This window comes from Pempheris klunzingeri, chromosome 6, assembly GCF_042242105.1.
Source record: "Pempheris klunzingeri isolate RE-2024b chromosome 6, fPemKlu1.hap1, whole genome shotgun sequence".
Lineage (NCBI taxonomy): Eukaryota > Metazoa > Chordata > Actinopteri > Acropomatiformes > Pempheridae > Pempheris > Pempheris klunzingeri.
Window position 1 is genome coordinate 9,923,588 of NC_092017.1, and position 24,344 is coordinate 9,947,931.

Genomic DNA, 24,344 nt, shown 5'->3' on the forward strand with positions numbered 1-24,344 from the left:
CCTCGCCCTCTCTCTTTGTCTCTTTCTGTTGCTCTCGCTCTCTCAGGGTTCATTACACACAACATGCAAGCCCTCAAATCCACCAGAGGCTCCACAAATGTCACACAATCTCTTTGCAGCTACTTCATGTGTGACACAAACATCTCGCACTAATTAATAACCAGAATAGAAAGCAAGTCCCCAGACCCGTCTCTTGTTGCCATGGCAATTACCACAATGATGATGCATCAAGTTAATCATTGCAGAGCTTGCTGTACCTCTGTAGCAGTAGGCGTCAAACAGGGCTGTGGTGTCGGGGAAGCCGGTACGGTTGGGGTTGTTGTAGACCGTCCGCACCCCGGGCTCATCTCCGCCGCAGTTCTTCCGAGGGACGTTGATAGGGTAGCGAACGCTGCCATCAGCCAGCCAGCCGGGGTCACACTGGTCCAGGCCGGCTTGCCAGGCGAGGTAAAGCTGCCCGACTGTGGTCAGCTGGGCTCCCAGGGAATGGCAGTGAGTGGACGCTGTGGCCAGGCTTAACTTCTCTGGCACTGTGGAGTGGAAGACTTCACCTGGGAGCAGAAGAGGGAGAGGAGAGAGTTCAGTTTAGTGCGTTACAGAGCATGGTTGAGAGCCTGAAGGCATTTTAACATTCATACTGACATTGTCTTTGTTCAGTTGGCTTATGGTTGTAGAGTTTTGAGAGAGTTAGCCTTGCGGTTTGTTTGGCTGAACAAAGTGTTGTCGGTACATTTGAGCCTGTGTCTGTTTTTTGCTGTGAGTGCGCACATGAGTCTATCAGTTGTCTTTTACTTAAAAGGCAATAAGTTCTTGCCATTCTATTTCTCCTTTGTCAAAGCAATAAGAGGTGGAGACTTGAAGTAGTGTGATGAAAGAAAAGTTTTACTTGCTATGCATAACAATGCACTTTATTTTTTGCTTAAAAATAATATAAAACGCCAGCGATTCAAAGAGCAGACTATATAAAGAATTCTTTGAATTCAAAGCAGTTGCAAAGAAAGATCTAACAGAAAGAGAAGTACACAGACTGCGACTGAAGAATAGAGAAGAAAGGTGGGGTTGGTGTGGATAAAACACAGCAGTGATGCAAAAATAGGGCTTTAGCAAGCCTGGCGGACAGAGCTTAAGAGGACCACTCTGTCTGTGCAGCACAAATAAAATTATATGATCAGAAAATCCACTGGCAGTTCAGCATGTGATGAAAAAAATATGAGCCTGAGGTGCGGACAATGAGAATGAGGAGCAGGGAACAGATGAACACGTTCGATGTGAGGATTCAGGAGATTTATTCCTAGATTAAAGAATGGGGCTGCTGATTTACCGAAATGAGATGTGGAGGTGAGGGGGTAAAGGGTGAAGATGCGAACAAAATGTATGATGAAAGAAGCAGACAGGGATTATTTGGCGAGTGATGCGTAACAAGAAATGCTATAAGATGATTGAAATATTCATTGGAAGTCTGGTGAAAAATTGCTTATTAACACTGAGTCATTATGACTTTGAAATGAAAAAGAAACTGGAGACCATCTTGCTGCGATGCCAAATCTGTGTACATGGTGCAATGTGGCAAAACAGGTGAACTCATGCAGATTTCTTCAGTATGATATAAATAGTTTTTTCGAAAAAGCTTCCAAAAATCATGGTCTCTAATTTTGGCCAAAAAGTAATTTTTCCAATTCTGGAGCATGTGTCTGGGCGTCTCTCTCCCTCTCTGTTTACACATTACTGACAAATATGTGGCATAAGTACATAAATTAAAAATCACAATGGCAAACAGCTGTGATATAATTTCCAATAAATATTGCGGGTGGGCAGATTTGCGATCTGGCTGCAGAGGTCCGCACAGCTGTGCCTTCTGTCTGACCAGCCCAACTGGTTATCATGAGCGCCGAAAGGAATCGGCCCATTCGTCATGTTATAGTTTCTTCTGTTAGTTGTTATAATGAAGGTGCTGGTCCAGTAGACAGGAACTGAATATGGGATATAGCGATCTGTGGCTTTAAACGAATGTATGTGCCATCGCTGTGACAAAATCATATAAAACACACACACAGATTCACACTGTGAAAACAACACCAACAATGCTGTCGCGGCTGGTAATAATGGAAGAATTATCGACTCAGTTATGGTCATTTTTGTGCATACTCAATATCTAAAACCATTATTAGGAATTTAACCAAGATCTGTTAAAGTACATAGTTGTGTATTGAGTTGTGTACTTTAGCTTCTGGTTTAATTTTTACAAAACAAGAGAGGAAACACAAGGTTTGACACAGCGAGTAATTTTAGTTTGATTGAAGACAATTATCTGCTGATTTTTTCAATCAGGTTGTTAATTTCCCTGAATGATATTGTAAATTGCTAGTCATGTAATCTTCTCTGCTCAGCATCTCTGTTACACACAGTGTGTTCATATTGTCTTCAGATAGCTCAGGTAACTCTGATGACTATTATGCTTGATAGCAGTTGTGGTTGTACCACCTCATAACAAATGACACAGACAAACTAACCCCATGCAGTGGCTCTGATTGTACTGTTAAAAAACCTGGTGTGCTCAGGATTAGTCTTCGAAATATGCAAACACTTCACAACAACATTTCAGTCCGTCAACTGTGGACTTGATTATGATGTTAATACAGAACATGAGCAGTGTAGATGTTTGGAGTTTTGGCTCTGACCCCGTCATTCCCCACAAAGAAACACCACGCTCAGCACAGCAGAGAGTGGGCAGTGATGATAATAATTTTCTCCTTGGGGAACCTAAACTCAGTGTCTACAGATGTATGCAGGTGGTAGCGGTGTGGCTTATCAAATAATATAGGGACATCAGCTGCAGCAGAGACAGCAAGTGATGGCACGGCTTTCAGTTTGCCCAGAAGCACCTTAACTATTCCACGCTAAGCCCCATCTCCCGTAGTTACTGTTGCTATGCCTGTCAAGCTCTCCCCTGTAGCACAGCGCATATGCAGTTTACGAGGACAGTTTTGGCAGATTTACCACCGGGAAAAAAAATCCTGGGTTTTTTTTCTTAAACAATGGGCTTCATATTTCACACAGAAGTAAACAAAAGCTGGCTGTTGCTGGCTAATTTTTTTTTGGCTGAAGCTAGTTACTTAACTAATGCTAACTCTAGAGTTGGACTTGATGTGCTCTGTCTGCAGCTGACTTGGTAATACTGTAAAAGGGCCTCAAATATGCACTTGCTGATTAAAAAAAAACTGCGACTACAGTAAGAAGCCAGCAGCCCCACCAGTTAATGATCATAAAGGAGACATAAGGGAGCAGCACAGCTCTTGATATAATGCTGCCCCTTAGCCTGGTTAGTATTACTTCTTGGCTTAAAAAAAGATACCACTCTCCAAGCTCTTTATATACAGACCGTTACTGATAATACCAGCTCCATACCCACTGTTTCAGCATGTGGAAAAATCCAAACCTGGAAAAGCCTGTTGTGTCTCACTATTTTTCTCATACATGACGGGATAATTACTGTTCAGGGGAGGGGTTAGCCAAATATGAGTTGATCAAATGCATTTTGTCCGTCTGTTGTAGGTCTTACCACCTCCTGTGGCATTGCAAATCGAAAAGTTTAAGGATAACACTACTGACCCACTTTGTTTATGCCTGTGGGAGGTTTTAAGGTGACAGCAGGACTCAATGTTGTCTCTCTTTCTCCCTGGCACTTCTGTGAGCTCTCCTCCCCCTCCTCTGCTACTGCCCTCTTCCTTTCTGTGCTAACAGAGTATTAAGTCGTGGACACAGCGTTCTCGTGCTACAAACCCACAGCTTAGAGGACCCGTGCATGACTAAACTCAAATTTATGGCTGGAGCTTCGGACTCCTACCTTGAAGCTGCTTAGCAAAGCAGTAGACATCAAAGAGCTCATCAGGGGACCTATTGCCGTAGTTACGGACTCCAGGTGAGTCCTCGCGATCACCATAGCAACCGGGCCGAGGCGACTGGATGGGATACCTGCAGAGAGAACCAAGAGACAGGACAGAGGCAGAGAGAAGGATATTAATTTAGCCTGCACATGAAAAAGGCAGTCGCACACAAACTTGGATCCCCGGGAATGAGTCTGTGTTCACACGCATACAAAATGAGATGAAAACACTTTTATCATCTCCTGCCTCGAATACAATGAGTGTAAGTATCTCTTCCTCCCAGAGATTATCCAAATGTGTTACCCAAAGAACAATAAACACATAAATATCTCTCCTGAAACTGGCTGAAATGCCAAAGTGAGGTATACAGTAACATTTATTACATATCACAACAACCTGAGGACAGCAGTAGGGAGCACTTCGATGGCTTGCTTGTTTTAATTATTCTGCCCTCTGTGCAAGTTTCACAGAATAATTACCCAACCATTTTACTTACGATCGTTTAGAAAGTGTTTAATGATCTGGCAATACAAGAATTCCTGTACAGCTTTAAAGAGAAAGAGAGAAAGAGAGGTAGGAAGTCAAGGAGAGGTTAAAAGAGTCAGGAATTCCTTCAGTGGCTTGGCATGCCTGTGGGGCTGAGAAAACAGCGATCTATATTCAGGCTCCAACTGAGCAATTATTCCACAAGAACATTGATTCCAGCAGCACCAGGGCACAGGCAAAGAGGCTGATTAAAAGATTACGCTGGGCATACAGGGATTTATGAAGTACTAGGCAAAGAGAGGCACACACAAATGCACCATCACACACAATCACACATACATGTAGAGGACACACATGCCTGCACATAACCATAAACCTGCAGTGCTTTTCTTTAACAGCAACCTGTTTTTCATCAGAGCATAACAACAAGAGAACTAAGTCTTGTAGTGTCCCTGCCCTCGGCCTCTTTATTTCTGCTCGGTGGCTGATGTCTGTGTTTTTATCCACGATATTAATTGGACACTTTCCTCCTGGCTGATGTGCAGTCGGAGCCTCCTGGAACTGGACCAATTAGATAGCTCCCGGGTGAGAACGACAGGAGCGTAAGAAAGGAGAAAAAGATACAGAAAAGGAAGGTGCACCGCAGGAAGGTTGTGAAAAACTGTCAGGAGGACAACAGTCAATCTGCCTGGCTACCGGAGCAACAGCGATTTGTAATTAAAATGTAGGTATGGAGAACACTGTTGAGAGACAAGCTCTGACTGGTAATGCTAGGAGAGACTTTATGGAAGGTGGCAAGCTGAAGCTCACGCAGCAGCCTGACAGACAGCTCAGAGGGGGCAGATGTAGTTAACTGCCTTTCCAGTGTGCAAACAAACAATTAGGTCCAATTATGTTGCACAGTTTTGTGTTTATAAAAACAGCAAATTGATCAAAATGACTTTCACGCTGCCATGCTTCGTACTTCTACAGTGTTCATTGAGTTTTCTGCTTTTAGACATATTCTTAGGAGCAGAGTGCATTTATTTTTGTTGCAATGTTTGATCATTCGGCAAATTATCAGAAATCTTAGGCAGAAACAGCTGTCTGATAGAGATTTTAAAATAGCAACCTGCTCAGACAAACAAGAGCTGTCAGCAAACCTTGCCACTTTCAGCCCGAAGATGGATAATTGCTGTCTCGCACAGGATATTCAGATTCAGCTGCGATATAAGTGACGATCAGGGGCTATATATGAAGTAATGCTGTGCTCCTGGATTTCAGATTTTGTCATCAAATCAAAGGAATTATGTCACAGCACTTTGACATTTCTACTCAGTTGTCAGTGGATGGATGCAGGACAGACTCATGACACTGGCACTGCATATATTAAAGGTAGTCCTCTCATCATTCAAAGAAGGGCTCATAACCGTGCTCATAACAACGAATGAGTAGCTATGTTTTATTGTTGGCATGCCAACTCTAACCAGGAGGCTAATTAGTCTTCCTCTCCACTGTTCCTTCTCGTTTCTTTTCTTTTGTATACATACTTCTTTGGTGAAATATCACCCTTGAGGACGCCCTTTACTACAAAAATGGGGAAAGTAGTTTTGCTGCCAGCATTAAAAAGCTGTGTCATATCACAGTACTAACCATAACGACGGCAAAAAGGGTCTTCTCGAGAGTTACCCCGACAGCAGCAAACTATATCTTTTGAACCTGATACTGTAGTGTAATGTGCTGACGTATGTAGAGTTAAAAACCTCACCGTACAGTCTGGTCAGACAACCAGCCAGCATCACAGTTGTCATATCCATCAGCGAAGGTGGCCAGCAGCTGGCCTGGCGTTGCGATGGCTGCTGAGTTCTCCACACACACTCTATTGGCGTCAGCGAAAGACAGGGCGTAGCGGTCGTGTGGTGCCCGGTAGTGAAATACCACACCTGGAGCAAAGAGATGCAGCATGTGATAGCAAGTAGGGAGCATACTCCAGAAATTAATGGCATGAATTTATGACCTGCAGCCTCTGGGTCACAGGCATATTTATGAACTGCAACCTTGAGCCATTAACACAAGAGCATGTACACGCTCTCAGATACATAAACACAAAGCCCTCTAGACATCGCCATCATGTTCTGACATTGTTCCATCTGTGCAGGAGGAAACAACAGCATTCAGGTTTAGGTCCTGCATACTCAAGCCTAATTTGCATCAGACAGTCGGTCAGCTTATCGCTACAGAAAATAGATGTTGCGTTGCCCTTGGATACAATGTATGACAAACAGTGGTGATGTTTATTTTACTGCTTTAACAGTACGCACACAATGTCACCCTGCTGAACACCGCCTGCCGCCGCACTCATGATGAAAAGACAAAGACGGCAGACGTAGAAACAGAGAGCTACGCTGCAAGCGGGCGGATGCATGCATTGAACCACAATGAGATAGTGAGAGGAAGGCAGGAATACAAAAAAAGTCAGGTTGAAAAATTGGAAGTAGCAGAAAAAAAAAATTAAGTGGTAATAAAGTGAGACACAATTCCCTTAGCTGTAAAAGCAGCATATATTCCACTTAAATGGGAAGGGAATGGCTTCAGCAGTGTCCATCTAATGTTCCCTCACCTCCCACCTCTACCTGCCATTCAGACAGTCCTGCTCCCCCAGGAGCATCCAGCAACATGAAAGCCAGTGGGCGCCTGGCTACTAACACTGCTCTTTTATCTTCGCTTGCTTTGTCTGGGAGAGTGACAGAGGTTCCTGCAAAATGGAGGCCTGCGTGGCAATTTGAGCATTAGCACTCCAGGCTATAGGCAAAGAAATCACACAGGGAATGTGTGTTTGTGTGTCACATACACACACACACACAGACACAGTTCCCACAATCCCAGCAGTCCATCAAGCCATTCTGTCACATTGGTCTTAGTCTCCTGCTCACAAAGATGTGGAGCAGAAATCCCCTCTTTTTTTGCTCACTTGCTTTATTTCTCAGTTTCCCTCATTTCTCCTTTGAGGCTGTGGGCTCTAGTCCAAACAGAGATGCTAGCTCACTGGCAAACACATAGGCTAGAGAGACAAATGGGTTTCCTCTCGCTGTGGGAAACCCGGTCCGATTCCACATGAGAGTTGAATGCCCGGTACCTCATCCCTCTATTTTTACCCTCTGCATCTTCACACATCCCCACACAGTCTCCAGGGAGAAGAACAGGAAAGGACCATTTGTGGCTAGGCCGGTGCTTTATGACTGTATGATGCCCTCATTGTAGCACCGTGCTTTGCTTAAAGTCAGACTGAAATTTGAATTCTCTTTAATTTTGGTGTACAAAAGTATAACTGTAACGATGCTATAGCTATTGTGTTGATTTCTCCACTGTTGGAGAAGATAAAACCGCTTTAGAACGGATTTGCAGATAAAAAAACAGTGTGTAATCTTTAAGCCTCTGGTCATTGGGCATTTCCCATCATTAGCATCAGTCAACTAACATGTGAGGGACAGGGTTGCTAAGCGATGTGCTATCAACTATCATGGTGTGCCATGGACTAGAGCAAGTTGCATAGTCTATTAACATTTAAATAAGTTAAATATGGTTTTTTTCCCCCCCTTTGCACAACACGCCTACATGGGGTTGGTTATCATCCAATTAACTGCCTCCTGTGTCTCCACCAACACATGTATTAGCACCATTCAAAGTACCAGTGTCAACACACTGTCGGCTGGAACTAGCTTTTCACGTCCCCTGGAGAACCCAAGGGGTGCTGTCAGTGCAAAAACAGGAATGAAATTTAGATGATTTAATCATCAAAGTTCACAACTAAAAAACAATCAGGAGGTATTCATTTCTTAGTAAATATTTTTTGCTAATATTTACTTGACTTTAAATGTGCAGACATACAGTATGATGAGGTAGAGGTTTTGCTTTGGTTTCAACCACAAGATTCTCCATCATATTGCAAACAGTATTTAAATGCACACATATTAAAAGAGGGATTTAGAAATGTATCTGCAAACTATAGACTGCAGAAACTCTATTCATGACACACATATATTTGAAATGGTTAAATTTGGCAACTGCGAAAATCCTTGCTGAAACTATCTCGTGCTGAAATACTATCTATTGTCCTCACACCATTTAATAGTGGACAGCCATATCTCACCATAGACAGAGGCTGACACACGCAATCAATGGCACAGTGTTCTCATTGGTGAGACACGGCCAATTGACCAGTCAATATGTGCCAAGAGAAAGAAGGAAAATGGAGAATAAACAAGGAGTGTGTGAGACAGAGGCAGCAGGGGAGAAATTAAGAAAAGAGATGGAAAGAGGGGAAGGACATCTCATCGGGGCTTAGGCACACACAAATGAGTCTATGAGAAGAGCGTGTGGATTAATATGATATTGATATAGCTGAGCAGTATCAATACCTGCTAATTAATACGTTAAGCACTCAGGAGAATTAGTGTGGAAACGGCTGTGGTCTGCCATGTAGCGTGACTGCCAATTAAGACTAAGCCCTGGAGATGGCTACTCCTCGCCAGCTACGTAATTGGTTTCTCTCTGAAGGAGTGGTTTTCATAGCGTGTTAATCGATTGGCTGAGAGGGGGAGGACGCATGGTCTCCCAAGCGTTTTGACAGGGGTCTTGCTCACTAAATGTAAACTGCTCATATGGAGAAAGACGGGGTGCTCTGCTTGCTTGACAAAGGCAGATAGCGCGCTTGTTAAACAAACTGAAATTATAAAAAAACAGTGGCCTCTAGAAACGTGCAAACGTTCCCACACACATACAGTATGCATGCTTGCACATATTCACATCTGAGCTATATGTCGGCAATGGAGTGGAGGCTATCTGTGCTACTCTCAATGACAGACGGTGTAGCCACTGTAGCGTGCTGTGTGTGGGAAAAAGAATAAGGCTACTGGGCTTTTAGAGCTGATGTTTGCAACACTGGCATGGATTTGTGGAAGCAGCAGCACAGTGTGTACAGTAGCTAATGTATTGTGTGATTCCCTGTAGTCATTATGATAATAGCTTATTATTAAAAATAGTGAGTGACCTGGAAAGAATTTGATGAAAGCTCTGACACAGTAATTATTCTACTACAGTGAGCTACCTCCAGGTAGTCTGTTAGTTCTACAAATATGGCTGTCCTGGATACAGATACGGTAATGCAGTAAATAGTTTGCCCACTTAGCTAAGCCACTGAGAGCCATACAAAGCACTATTTGACAATAGCATACACTGCTGGGTTCCTACCTTATTGGTTTCATTAAGCTTCCAGGGCACGAACAGCATCTAAGTGACTCAGGTCAATGATGTTTAATGTGTACTTGTTCCCGCACCTTTTCCCCATCATCATACATTCTACACGGACAGTAAACATCCTTGGGTGTAATGGCTGTATTAGCCTGACATGGAAAACAGGGTCATTATTATTCATAGTGGCAGACCTGGAGAGCAATGGGGGAACTGTACACAACCAAAGAGGTGAGCGTTGATTCGCTGAGACAATACCTCAAGGTAAAAACATGCATAACGCCTAGAATGACATGAACGCTACTCATCAGATGATTGTAATATTACATTTCCTAAGAGATTATACTGGATCACAGAAGTAATCAGGTTTAATCAAGCTCTCTCTCTGTCTCTAGTCCAATAATGCTTTAGAGGTGTGATTGTCCAGAATAAATACTGCAGCACAACACATTACAATACACATCTATCAGATTAGAGTAAATCCCACTATGGGTGCTGACTTGGTAATTAATGACAGAAAGTAGATTAAACTTTAATTAACTCAGAACCAATCTTCCTATCGTTGTCCCTCAGCTCACATATTGAAAGGCCTGGCTGCCAATTGCTAGTAACTACCATCTTAAGGAATATTAAATAGGGGATTAAGTGTTCTTTATTTAAACTTCTTAAAAATTGTTAACATTTGTAGTTTGGTTTTAATTTTAACAATATTTTTTGTGGTAACTGATCCTGGATGTATTGGTTTATTTGTACAATGCACCACTTCCCTATCAGTGAAGTTTTAGCATCTGCAGTCAATTAGGTATTTGCTAACTGCATGAGGAATTTAGCACAGCAAATGTAAAGATTTATGACCTGGGTTCTTCTCGATCATTTAGTAAGAAATTGCTTAATTGCTAGTTTGTAGCATCTAGCTGATAGCACGTTTCTTCAAAATGTGAACCACCTATAATTTATCTCCACGTTCTTGAAATAAATACATTTTATTAAATTAGGCAGAACAATAATAATAATAATAACAATAATAATTTCCAAATTTAGTTTGTTTAATATGACCAGCATTCAGCAAGGTTTGCTCTGGCATGAAATTTTGCACCCCTAGAGTGACCTAAAATCTAAATGGCTGTCTGAATTGGGAAGCTTTCAACGCTTTATTCACCTGTGACCTCCAAGGGGACTGTGTCCTGCTCATCATTGATGCCCACCACAACCTCACAGCGGTACAGACCAGAGTCGCTGGAACGCAGTCCTGATAGAGAAAGACTGGCGTTGTAGCGGTTCTCACTGTAACCAGGCAGCGTCACACGACCCTGGAAGGCCTTCTTCACCTGAAAAAGACAGCAAGAAACAGATAAAACACAACTGAGCCATTCAGATTTTTTCCAAACGCTTGGCACTAGACATTTCGCAGGGCTCCCTCTCAGCCTTCACTGTACCTTGACCACATTGTCTTTGGCCACCAGGACCGACTGTTCCTTCTGCAGGCCGTCAGAGCCTCTCTGGCCCCAAACCTTGGTCCATTTGATCCTGGGGGGCTCATGGGATGAACTGGGGCGGAGGGTGAAGAGGCAGGGGAGGAGAACGGTTTTGGAAAGCTCTTCGCTAATGGTCTGATGGGTCACCTTCCGCATATTCACCACAGTGTCTGCGTTGATTACACCTGAGAGGAGAGGAGAGGAGAGGAGAGGAGAGGAGAATCAATGGCGTCTTTTAAATGAAGCCACGGGACGTTTTTTCTCATTACATTGAAAAGACGTTAGTTAATTGCTTCTTGTACAAGAAAACATCAGCTTATCCTGCTTGTGGAGTAAAAGGAAGAGAACAGAGGCTCATTGTATCTCTCTGATTATTGGCCATTGATCCAACAGGCCATTACTGTGCTACCTGAACAGTGGGAGGCAGGGCTAGACTGTGGAGGCAAGATATCAAAAGTCCTTTCATGAGCCATACATCAAACCTGGATATGCATTATGGGATCAATATCAGCCACCTCTTTGCAGCTTAAAGCACCACCGCCACCTTGGCGATAAAAATATTGCTTTCATAAAAACAACTGATGAGAGAGAGAGAAGGGGTATCATTATGAAAAATGTGCTTCGGTGCATACGGAAGAGCTTTGGTATCAGCCGTTTTGTTCAGGAAGCAAGTTCCGCTGATTTTCTCTTTGTTGTCTTTTCTACCAAACAGTGTAAAACTCATTTTACACTGGTAGAGTCGTATCATACATTATTATTAGACACTAATCCTGTGTCACCTTGCCAGGGAAGACAGAGGTGGCTCATTTACATCGCAAAGGAAAATGTGAATTCCACCCTTACAAAGCAGTAATACAGGTTATCATCTCTCAGCTCTGTCTGCTTCTGTTTATCCAGAGTGCACAGTATGTGAATTTACCAGTAAGGCTTTACACCTAGTCTGACTCCTTTCCTGCTCTCTTATCAGTCTCTATTCCCTTTCTTCTTGCTACTAAGAATGCTGGAAAAAACATGTCCTACGTCTAAATCTTATTTGCCTGAAAAGCCCAACATTGGTGAGTGCATTTTCAATCAGCTAGCCACTTCTTTAGCCACACTAGCAGTTTGGCTATAAGGGCAGCAACAACGGGCTGGTGGTCAGTCCTCCACTTTGGTCCGGACTTAAGTGTCGCAACAACTGTTAGATGGACTGTTACTGTGCAGGCATTCATGCTCCCCTGGGGATGAATCTCCTACAGTGCCGGTCAGAAACTACCAATTATTGATATAATTTGACCTGGAGAAAAGTTATGTGAGAGCGATATCAAACAGGTGTAGGAAATCTAATGTCAAGCTGTTCAGACGGAGAGAAGCGAGAGAGGAGGAAACGAAAAGAGCAAAAAAGAAAAGAATGTGAGAAGAGAAAGAAGCACTGCCAGCCAGGGTGGGTGGAACAGAGAGTGTGGTTGAGCAGTGGAGAAAATGAGCCTATTGATTTCTTTTCATTAGTGTCAGTTTCCACTGCACACTATCTGTGTGTCCTGCTCCTCTCCTGCTGGATTGGATGCATGTTAAAGTGCTACACGCCAGAGGGACGGCCCCTCCTGTCTGTAATTAAATGGCAGATTGGCGGAACAATGTTTTTCCAGCGGTCACAGGCGCACCGCTGCGTAAGTCACTCAACCTCTCCGCACTCCCCTCTGCTCTGTCATTTCTCTCCCCATCTCCTGCCCCGCAGTATGACCGCCTGCCAGCTTTCAGATGAGCAATTCTGTTATTCACTTATCACTTATTTTTCATCGGCAAGTTTGATTTTTGTTTTATCTTCATCCCATGTATAAAGACATTCAGCGTTATTTTCAGGATTTGGTTTTTCCCTCAGCCACGCATAGGAGATTGACTGGTGTGTGTGTGTGTGTGTGTGTGTGTGTGTGTCCTGGAATGCTCTGTCAAGTGAAAACATCTCATCCCTCATTTGCTATTCATGGAGTACCTAATGCACACCCTCTGCACGTATACATTAACACACACATAAACACACACATCTTTGAAGCCACCATTTTACATCCCTTATTGGATGGTTAATATGCCTTTGAGCATACACAAATAGCAGACATGTGAATAGCTGTCATTGCTCATTCCTGCTACTGTTGTGCTGCTGCAGTTGCTCAAGCTAAGAGGCTGAGTGTCTCTTCCTTGATAGCTTAACATCAGCCCTCCTACTGCATTTTCTCCTCCCCACAGATGCATAAACACACATAAATACCCTCTTCTCCGCTTCTCCCACTGACATCTTCTTAGACAAACGCTACTTGCCAAAGCCCCTCACCAACGCATCTGTGTTGCATGGCAGCACTAAAGGGGATTTGTGCTCTGAAACGGCTCCTCGCTTTGCACTCAAGAGGAGTTCAGGCCGGCGAGTAAAGTGACTTGTGCAATAAAATGCATGAGGCGTTCATAGGCAGAGGGGCTTGGTAATAACACCTGCCCTGATCAAGAACGCCACTTCTGATCAATCTGACAATCATAAAGGAATAGTTCAACATTTTGGGAAACAGGCTTTTTCTTGAGCAGAGGTAAATGAAAGAATTGATATTATTTCTCATTTGTGTCTATTAAATATAAGGTTGCATTCAGTGTCCCGTTAGCTTAGCAAAACACAAAGACTGGAAACAGGGAAACAACTATCCTTTGTCTGTAGTTAACATAATCTGTCTACAAGCACCTCTAAAGCTCGCAAACTGACATTTTAGATCCATATTTTGTTACAAGTGACAGAAGAAGGCTTGCTGTTTCCTATGTTTATGCTAAGGTAAGCTAACCAGCTGCTGGTCGTAGCATCATATGTACTGTACAGACGTGAGAGTGATACCAATCCTCTCATCTAACTCCCTCATCAAGGAAGCGAAAAAGTGTACTTTCCAAAATGCTGAACTATTGCTTTACATTCATTGTTAACCGTGGTTACCTTCTATCCACAGTATTTGTTTTAATGTTATGTTATTTATCATCTTGGTCAATGTCTAATCATGTACATCTCATGTGATTCAAATTGCTGGCTTTATTTAATTCATTTATCAAAGGCACTCCAAATACTTCAGTGACTGCAGGTTAAAATGACAATTTTGTGAGTTACACACCGTTGTCGACCACAAACTGGCTCTCTCAACAAAATCTGCAGTTCACAAGGCCAGCACAGAAATGTGCCCTGTGATAGGAGAGGGTGTAGAGGAAAATTGATTTGCTTTTGAATTTGTTTTACTTGATAGCAGTCGCAATGTACCTTTCTCTCTCTCACTGACAATGAGAAAAACAGATGCTACAGAGAGGACGAAGAGGCACCATTGACTCAAGCATAACATGGTGTAGGATTGCGAGTGGTGAAAGACGTATGCGAGGGAAAAAACATGAAGAAAAAAAATGGAAGTGGAAAAGGCTGGAGGTATATGTAACGGGGAAATTGGAGTGATGTGATGTGGAAAAGGAGTCAAGAGGATATGATGGAAAAAGAGATGCACTTTTGTGATTCAGCAGGAGGTGTGTTAAGACTGACATAGAGACACATTCATGCTCTCTCTCTCTCTCTCACGCACGCACGCACGCACACACACACACACACACACACACACACACACACACACACACACACACACACACACACACACACACACACACACACACACACACACACACACACACACACAAACACATCTTTCGAAAGAGTCTATCAGATTCCACTCCCTGCTGTCACTCTTTGCTTTATCCCCCTCGAGGATGTGGCATTCATCTTTGTTTACCACACACTCACGCATTTGCTCCTCCCTATCAAACACACACACACACACACACACACATATATACACACACACACACACATAGATTAAGTGTGGTCCCAGAAGACAATCAAACTGCAATTTCTGAACCACCTTGCCGAGAGCTTGCTCGAAACAAAAAACAGGCAAATTTATTCTTTAGCTAAGAGGCATCAATAATGTTTAATCTGCTTGCCAGTTCCTTGCCAGGTTCCACCTGGATAAGCACCATTTGGGTAACATTATGCTACTTATGTTGCCAATAGCAAGATGGTGCCACAAATGAAGCCAACCAAGCTTTACAATCACAATCTCATTCACATTCTCTCTTCCCCCTTCACTCTTTCTGTCCACTTTATTTGAACAAATGTTTATCTTTGTTTCCCGGCTGGCGCTGCAATTTGCACAACAAAATCAAATGAAATCAATTGCAGATCCCCTCTCGAAGAGCCTAAATTACATTGTGAAGGAGACCAGGTGAGGAAAAAAAAACTTTGCTCTTTTCCTCTGTGGTAATGAATGTAAACTAGTGAGGGTATGCAATGCCATTGCAATATCAAATCTGCATTTAGATGGAAATGTTGTCACAAGCATAAACCCAAGAGACGGTCTTTTGTTTGGATATCTATCTGTGTTTCATATTGCTCTTTGTCACCCTTTTCTAAACAAGGCTCACCTGGTTGCTGGGTGATAAAAAGGAGTGGAAATACTATCGCTGAATGTCAATACATGGCGAGAAAAATGGTGAAAAAGAAGATGTGTGCTCAGTAAAACTTCTCCGCTGAGAAATATTGGCTAGTAAAGTCCAAGCCAGTATAGAGAGACTTTGTTAAATGTTAACAGCCGATCTTTAATTGACCTCGTCCTGTGTCTTTGTCTGTCTGTGTGAGTGTTGAGAAGGGCACGATGTGAGAAGACACGTCGTCCACCTCCACCTGGAGGTTCCACTTCCAACCGTTTGCAGATAGAGCTGAGATTTTCTTATTTTCTTTCTGCTGGTTCACAGTGGCATCTACGTGATCACCACCGTTGGTCCATCTGTCTTCGCTTTGCTCTCGAATTATTGAACACAGTCGGAGAGCCTTTATGTAGCTGGCACAGAGCTGCACACAGACACGGGGTGGGCGATAATGGCATTTTCACTGTAATAAGGACACAATTGCAAACATCATTCCTTGTTCCCTCCCTCTCTTTCTCATTCTTTCTCTCTCTCTCTTTCTTTCCGAGGTGCTTGCAATGGGTTTTCTGATGATAAAGGCCCCTTTTTCTGCAATTTGCCCACATCAAACCCGTCAGCCTGCCAGTCAAGAGCTACCAGGACTGATGGAGTGCATCCTTTCCTGTCGCCGCCACTCCACTCGTGTTGCCTGCGTGTCAGCTGATTATGTGTTTGTGTGCGTGTGCACAGAAGTGTGTGTAGGTCATAAATCATGACAGATGAGCTGTCTGACAGAGGCTTGATCACTGTGTTCAGAAATGACAGCTGACACAACATAAACAACTGGACTGCAGCAGGCTCGGGTCAAACTGGTTTTGTATTTCTCAGGGTTAATTTGAATGTGGAGCATGCTGGTTGTGGTTTGATGCATAAAGTCAGTACAGGGTATTCTACAGATTCTTTACTTTTATTGACTTTCTAATACATTTCCAGAAGGTTTACTGGTAAAACTGTGTATTTTGGTTCGTCTGCAACTGTAGAGAAAAGAGAGACAAAGTTTCTCCATTTTTGCTACAATTATTATCAAGTAACATAGTCCCTTCCAGCCAAGATGGACAAACTACTCTTCCATTACTTAATTAAAAGTAATAATATTGCAATACACAAATATCAGATGCAAAAGTTCTGCATTCGAAATTTTGCGTAATAAAAGTATGGGCACACTTGCAAGTGTAGTACAAGTATAAGTACAAGTATTACCAGCCAAAAATATCTAAAGTATCAAAATTAACAGCGTCACAGCTTTCAGGATGCTATACTATATCAGTGGATCGTTATCATTGATTCATTAACACAGAAGAAGCATTTTAATATTGCAGCTGGCAGAGATGGAGCCAATTTTTACTACTTTACTGTTGGGTTGTTTAATCAATAAAAATAAATAAAATTTTATTTGACAAATATTTTGCTCACAACTACAGCCATCAAATAAAAGTAGGTAAGTAAAGAGTACAATGTTTCCCTCTAAAATGTGGTGGAGTTAAAGTATAAAGTGGAATAAAGTGGAAATCACTCAAAATTGTACTTACTTTAAGTATAGTACTTAATGTAAATGTTTTAATTACAGCTCAGGTAGCACCACGAAGAACCTTTCCATGAATTTATAGTTACATGTCAACATTTTTCTCTGAAATTAGCACCATAAGTGTAAAACCATAAGTGTTACTGGCTTGACCCCAGTAACAAACACACAAAAACAAGTATTTACATGCACACGACTGTACTCAACTACTTTGTTACAGGGGTTGGAAGAAGTTGAGTCATTTTTATCCTCTGATATGAATAAAACAGTTCAAGGACAGCGGCAGCAAGTGTGGGTTTGTTTTTGTGCGAGCAGCTGGTCTGACAAAACTGCTCGCTGTCTTTATTGTTTTGTTGAGGGATGCGGAGCAGTGCATCCTTTTAAGCAAGATCTTGGATGACGGATAGAGAAAACAAGTGACATGGAGAAAATAACATGAAAAGAGCTGCTGATACACTCTGATATGTTATCATTCAGGGAGAGTAAAAGAGAGAGAGCGAGGGAAAGACGCTGGGGCTGAGACTGCCCCGATCAAGCCCAGAAATGATAACCATGGCAACAGAGGCACCACAAATGGGAAAAGGGGGGAAAGAGGTAGAAAACACACACACACACACACACACACACACATACACACTTAACTATGTGCTTTGGGGGTGGCCTCTTCAAAGAACAGATCTAAGGCTATGTACTGTATAATGTAAATTGAATGAGGGGGGGACTGGTTTCCTCCATCTTTTTTGATCGCTGGTCTGTGTTTCACTGCAGTGCAACTGCTTTTCCCCCACAGGAAACACACACACACACACACACACAAATAATGCAACATTACACACACAGTCAGTTATACACACAAACCATACCAACACACTTTTTCTGCATCAGTGTCTGTGTGTGTGTGTGTGCGTATGTGTGTGTGGGCACATTCATGTTGCCTGTCTAGGCACAGCAGGTCTGCCAAGCAGGCATCATGCAGAGTTTGGAAATGATGTTTCCATGCTGACATTTTCTCTCATAAGATCTTCTCCCCAAAACATCCCTCTAACTCTCACCTGCCTCTTCCTTCCCTCCTTGTACTCCTCTCATCTCCCTGTTTTTTTAATTTATTTTTTTTTAATTGTGCTCTACTTCTCTGCATCCATTTTTGTCTTTTCTTTCTCTCTCTCATTCTCGTTTCTTACTCCTCTCCACCTCCTCTATTTTCCCTCTCGTCAATCCAGGGTTCCCTCGCCTCACTTTTTATCATCCTCCCCTTTTCACTTATTCTCACTCACCCAATTCACCTACACTTACTGTACTCTCTAATCATCCCTCAAACCCTTTGTGACCCAGACTGCCTCCTCTCGTCTCCCCCTCCTCTCTTGGTGACAAATATCAACCATCTCACTGCAGCTTTCTCCCTGTCGGAGCTGACTCCTACCAGACCATGTCAGGCTTCACAGGAGCTCCCTGCAGGCTTCTGCCGTGACTAATTTCATATCTTCTGAAGCATAATGACACATTTATCTCGAGTGGCACGCAGCCAACATTTTAAAATTCATAGACACATGTACATGCACGAGAGTGCTTGTACAAAAGTGCGGGCATGCTCGCACTATCATCAACACACACACATGTGCAAAAAGCCACTGTTAAATCTGTCCCCCCTCCCAACATCCCACCCTCTTTCCAATCTCTGGGCTGTCAAGCAAAGTGTCACGGGGTGAGCTTTAGTGCCAACCCTCCCTGTAGTCCTCTACCTCCCATTGACTATTTCCAGAGTCACTCAGCCACAAAGAAAGCACCAAATGCAGGAATTGAGAGAAAGAAAGACAGAGCAGGGGACATTACTGCCCTCAAAAGCAGGCAGGGAACGTGTATTAGCATGACATGTGCATATATGACTGTGTTATCAGGCTCCTCAGAGATGCTCTGTGTGTGTGTGTGTGTGTGTGTGTGTGTGTGTGTGGGGGGGGGGGGGGGGGGGGGGGGGGGGGGGCTACAATGCGCACCGCTCAGAAACTTGGCTGCATAAACTACCTGGCAGATGTAACCTGAGGGTTTCCACACAAACATATACACTCATAGAGTTCGACAGAGGAGTTGGCTCCATTTTCATCATCTCTCTGCCTGCGAACCTGAGCCCTGAGTCACAGAAAGGCCCCCGTGCCAGGCCTGTTGAGGGTTTTTTTTCACCTTCACAGAAGGCAGAAACAATACAATACAGAAGGAGCAGACGTTCGGGGAGGCCACTGAGAGCACTGAGGGGGCGTGCAGTCTGTCCTGCATACGCACAAACACATGCAGATATGCACAGAGAAGTGGAGTACAAAGAGAGTGCACAGAGGGGAGAGAAGGACTTGTGCATGTGAATGCTTGTATTGCACACTGCTCCCTGCAGAGCTCTGTGGAATAAATAGACAAAATTGCCAAATAGACAGATAGAGAGGCTGTTGAAGAGCCAGTGCAAACGTACGGATAAATGACTCAAATTTAGTTTCACACTAGTTTCTGTGTAATTCGCAGTAGGACACTGAAGCCTCCAATGCTTTCTTTTCATAAACCCCATTACATGTTTCCCTGTCACACTGTCCTTCTCTAGCAAAGTGGAGGGTTTAAGAAAAGTCAGGGAAATAGATATGCAACCAAATGTAAAATGTCAAGTCTCTCTCCAGAGTTCAGATAACTTGCTGACACATAATGAGAGGATTAAGATCCTAAACTCCAGCTTTCCAGTTGAATCAAAGCAAATTCTAATTAGTTCCATAAATATACATTTGAAATAAAAATCTCAGAGATTTAACAAAATCTCTTTTAGAGATGGCTGAGAGGATGAATGTGAGATTTGAAAATCTCATATTGTTTTTCTCCTTTACAACGAATATTTTCGCCTCTTTTTGGAAGTGCTGTTGGGGTGGCTATTAGCTGATGAAAGAGGAGAGTAAGTGGGCTGGTAGCTAAGCTGCAAAGCTCTGCCAAGTGTTCAAAATATGAACACTGTTATAGACAGAAACAGAAAGGAATGGACAGGCTGACAAGGATAATGTCAGTGTTACCAATCATGAATTGTGATCACTCACTCATGAATACCCATTTGTTTTCCGCATTTTGGCTGCATAACGTTAGCCACAGTGAGCTATAATTTTGCCAATAAACAAAACGGAGGCAGGTGTGTGGAAAGTTTGCAGTGATGGAAGAAGTGCTAAGATCCTTTACTTGAGTAAAAGTATCAAGAGAATTGTGAAAATTTTGACAGTATTACATTACATGTAAAAGTCCTGCATTTAAAATCCAATAAAAGTATCAAAAGTGGCTCCTAAAGAAGGGATCAGTGACTTTTTTGTGATCTGTGATGCTGTGATAGAATTGATCATTTCACCTCTTGGGCCTCTACGAGTTATTGAAATGAAACTATGTGAGAACTTTCGAGGGGAAATGTCTCCTGTGAGGCCACTGCAACTATACTGATTAAGAGTGCACTACGTTTTATACACTTATCATTTAAAAAAAATAAAAAATCTTAACCTGAAAAGTAATCTGTCAAACAAATATAGTGCAGTAAGAGTGCAATATTCCCTCTCAAAAGTAGTTGTGTAGAAGTACGTATGAAATGGAAACGCTCAATTAAAGTACAAGTGCCTCAAAATTGCACTTAAGTACGGTAAGTAATTAAATGTACTTTCCACCGCTGTGATTATTTGGCAATATTGTGATAAACTTGTGGCCTGAATGAAACACGTCTGCCTCCCAATAAAGTTGTTCTACAAGTGGAGTAGTTTTGACCTCTAAAAATCATCCAGAACATACAAACAGATACCTGAGACTTATTCTGCACAAACATAATAGCGTCAGTATGGTTTGACAAGATACCATATTGATGTTTTCTTTATTTTCTTCTTTCTTTTTGACTCATTCTCAACAGTTCTCAGCTGAGAGTATAAAAAAGACTAATTGTGTGCTTCCTGGAGGTGATGTGAGCTTTGCTTATCTTTGATTGGAAGGACATGCTTTATTACCTTTATCACACATCACTCTGCTTCTCATCCTGCCCCTCTGCTCCCCTCCATGCTCTACAACCAGGTTTTAAAGCAGATATAGTATATTCCTCCCAGTTTAACTGCACCTGGGAACGTTATCTATCACATCCTGTGCACTGAAGTTGGTACGTCATCATTGTAAATCAACATTTTGATTGACTCTTTATTACTATTAATAACAACATGCATCATGTGGGAGATTGGCTGCACACAGTAGAATATGAGATCTAATGGCCCTAAACTGGCTGAAATCAGATGGGACGCATTCATAGGATCCATTTCGACAGGTAAGATATAGAGAGATTGGCCAGAGGAGTGTTTGTGCACATGCTTATCTGCAGCTATGCACTGTATGCATTGCAGGTCAGGTCCCACTCTTTAATGAGGACTCACCACAGCCCACAGTTTGAAGCAGAAGGAGGGCCAGCAGGGGCTGTAGTCCACACACAGGCAGTGCGTCCTGCATCCTGCTGCACCTGGAGACAGAGATGAAGAGAGAGGGGGGGGGCGTGAGTACACAAAGGAAACTGAATCAACGTTCTTGTAAGGCTCGCCTGACACACGCTGCACGCTTGGATAAAGCACCAGTTGCCTTAGAACAAAGCATCGTCAACTCATTCTTCACTCTAATTTATTGTTTCATAATGTGGGTGCGATGAAGTCTTCTGAAGCACGTTGGAACTGTGACCGTGATCAAGAGCTTTTAATAGCTTTGCAAATAAACGACTTAATATGATTGAGCATAATAAACAAATATGGTATTATCTTCACACTTCACAGATGAGTATTGTCCCACATGAAATTTAAAAAGGCTTCAGTCCTCTATTGTGTTTCTTGGTTATTTCTATTCAGGGTCGCGGGGTGGTTAAACCTATCCCAGCATGCAGTGGGGAGAGGAGAAAAGCCAGACTGACTGCTGTAGACTGGCAACTTTCCCAGGGTTTTTCATTGATGCAGATGTTCACTTTATACCGTTGCTTTCCAAAACAACCTGGCTCGCATGTCTTTGGACTGAAACCGAAACTAACATGAAGCCAACAGAGCTAAACACTGAGCCGCTAACGCTACAACAAGTTATCCAGGTGATTAAATTGTTGAAAAGTTCTTGACTAGATTATCGTCAAAGCAAAGACTGGATTTTGAATTAAAGAGCAGCTGAAATTAACATATGAGACGAAATCTCTGGTAGAAACATTTAATGTACAGTTTACCTGTAAATAAAGACTTGTTTGTGATATGTGGTGTTGTAACAGTGGAGAATAAACTGTGTGCAGAAAAACAAAAGACTTTTTGGGTAAAAACACCACAGGGGAAGATACTGATGCAATTCAACAACAGAAACAGCCTGATCGGCGCACTGGAGCCAAATCTAACATGATGGACCTCTGGGTTCCCTTGTTGCACACGGTGTGCTGAAAACTCTGCCGAGCAGAAAAATATCAAAGCGGCGTTGATGCTGCCACATTAAACATAGAAAAATATCTGTTTGAGAGTCAGGTTGACAGCAGCTTTCTATGACATGTCTGCACAGGTTTATTTGGACAAAGATTATTTTTTAGTTAGTGAAGCAACTGTGGAATTTATTCAGTGTTACACGTGCGCACTGGCTCGGTTTTCACTTTAATTCTTAGAAGGAACTTGTTTAATGTGGAGCATAAAAAATACATTGTGAAGTGACTAGCTCAGTGTACATTGCGGGGCTGAATGCTTTTTAGTCAAAATACCCTCAGTGCAACACGAACTTTCAGAGTTGCCCGTGTAGAGTTCCCACAGCAGCCAAGAGCAGGCGAGCAAAGAGGAGGCGGAAAAACACGAAACAAGGCTGAAGTGATTTCCTTACACCTGCATCTGTTAGCTAATCTATGTGTCCCAAAAGCTAAGGGACAGAGACCACATGACGCAGGTCTGCCCCTGCCGTGGGGCCACAGAAATAATGTAAATGTGTAAATAATGAATATGGCATCTCAGGAGACGTGGCAGGTCAAGCGGGGCCTGAGGGAGGGAGAGGAGCTGGGGGGGGGACTTGGCGGCCGGTAGTGGAGATGCTCAACACAGATAGCCAGTGTCAGTTACAGCAGCGCTGGTCGCTCTGAGTCAGTCTCAAAGGTACAGCCAAGGACGAAAACACTGACCCCATACCAAATAACTCTGCCGTGCCGCGGCTGAATGGAGGCCGATTTAAGGGTCTCTGAGTATTTGGTGTAGATTCATATTATTTGTGACAGATAAAATCATATGACTTCACAAATTGTTCAGTCCCTTTAAGGGATGAAAAGGAACTACTATTTGGTACCTAAATATCACTCATATGCTTTTAGGGGTACATTTGTTTCAGGTTTGCTTTTAGCCTCTTTTCCTCCACCTTTGAGGAAACTGGTGACCACTTAGAGGGCATCACTAAATTAGACAGAGATTGGAAGGTTCTTACTGTGTGTGGTTGCACTGAGGGTGGCCCTTTTAAGGTGACCATGCTGTAATGTAACTCAATAACTGTTCTCTTCAGAGCAGTCTTTACTCCTCAAAGAACTATTTTTACAAAATTGGTGTGAATTTCTTTTAAGCCTCCCACAAGTTTTTTTTATATAATAGTGTGTCCTACTTTCATACAAGCACTTAAGGGCAGGTAGAAAAGAGTTACCAGAACAGTCAAGGCACACAACTTCAACAAAGATCACAGAGGACATGCCTCAAGAAGACAATGAAAGGTCTAAGATGAATCCGAACAGTAATTTTCATTAACATGTTGAAATTTACAGAAACCACCAGCTTCCGCAAAGGTATGGAAATCACATTCAAGTAGAAAAGTGCGCTCATTAGAATGCAGATCTCCGTCAGACGATCTCAGCTACACCTAACCCCAAGTGCAGAGGGCAACGCCACAAGAAACACTATCTTATGGGGGAACTGACTTTGTCACTACAGCTGTTAACACCGGCTCAGTTACAGTCACGATGGCAGCGAAGATAACAGAAACAAGGATTTAGCCATGTTGTAACTTAAGTTTTTTTTTCTTTTTTTGTAATTTGCTGTACTGTGTAAAGCGTCCTTGGGTTTCTTGAAAGACACTTTATATTATTATCATGACACATTGGGTATGGAATTAATCTGCAGATGCTCCTGTTCAAAATGAGAGCAAACGCCAAAATGCAACAGACAAGATAAGACTAGCCAAGCTGGCTGACAGAAATAACTTTTGCTATGTGATTCCAAACTGAAGTAGTTG

The 24,344-nt window shown here is 42.7% G+C and overlaps 1 protein-coding gene across 1 annotated transcript in view; it reads right to left on the bottom strand.

Moving 5' to 3' along the window:
• Nucleotides 1-21,587, bottom strand: part of ncanb (neurocan b) — a 94,912-nt gene extending 73,325 nt beyond the window's left edge. Inside the window, exons 1-6 of the mRNA XM_070832165.1 lie at nt 21,515-21,587; nt 11,036-11,259; nt 10,759-10,927; nt 6,118-6,292; nt 3,845-3,972; nt 258-551 (exon numbers count right to left, since the gene is read on the bottom strand). Of these exons, the coding sequence (XP_070688266.1) occupies nt 258-551; nt 3,845-3,972; nt 6,118-6,292; nt 10,759-10,927; nt 11,036-11,259; nt 21,515-21,587 (1,063 nt within the window). The remainder of the gene's footprint in view (nt 1-257; nt 552-3,844; nt 3,973-6,117; nt 6,293-10,758; nt 10,928-11,035; nt 11,260-21,514) is intronic.
• Between the last annotated feature and the right edge of the window lie 2,757 nt (nt 21,588-24,344).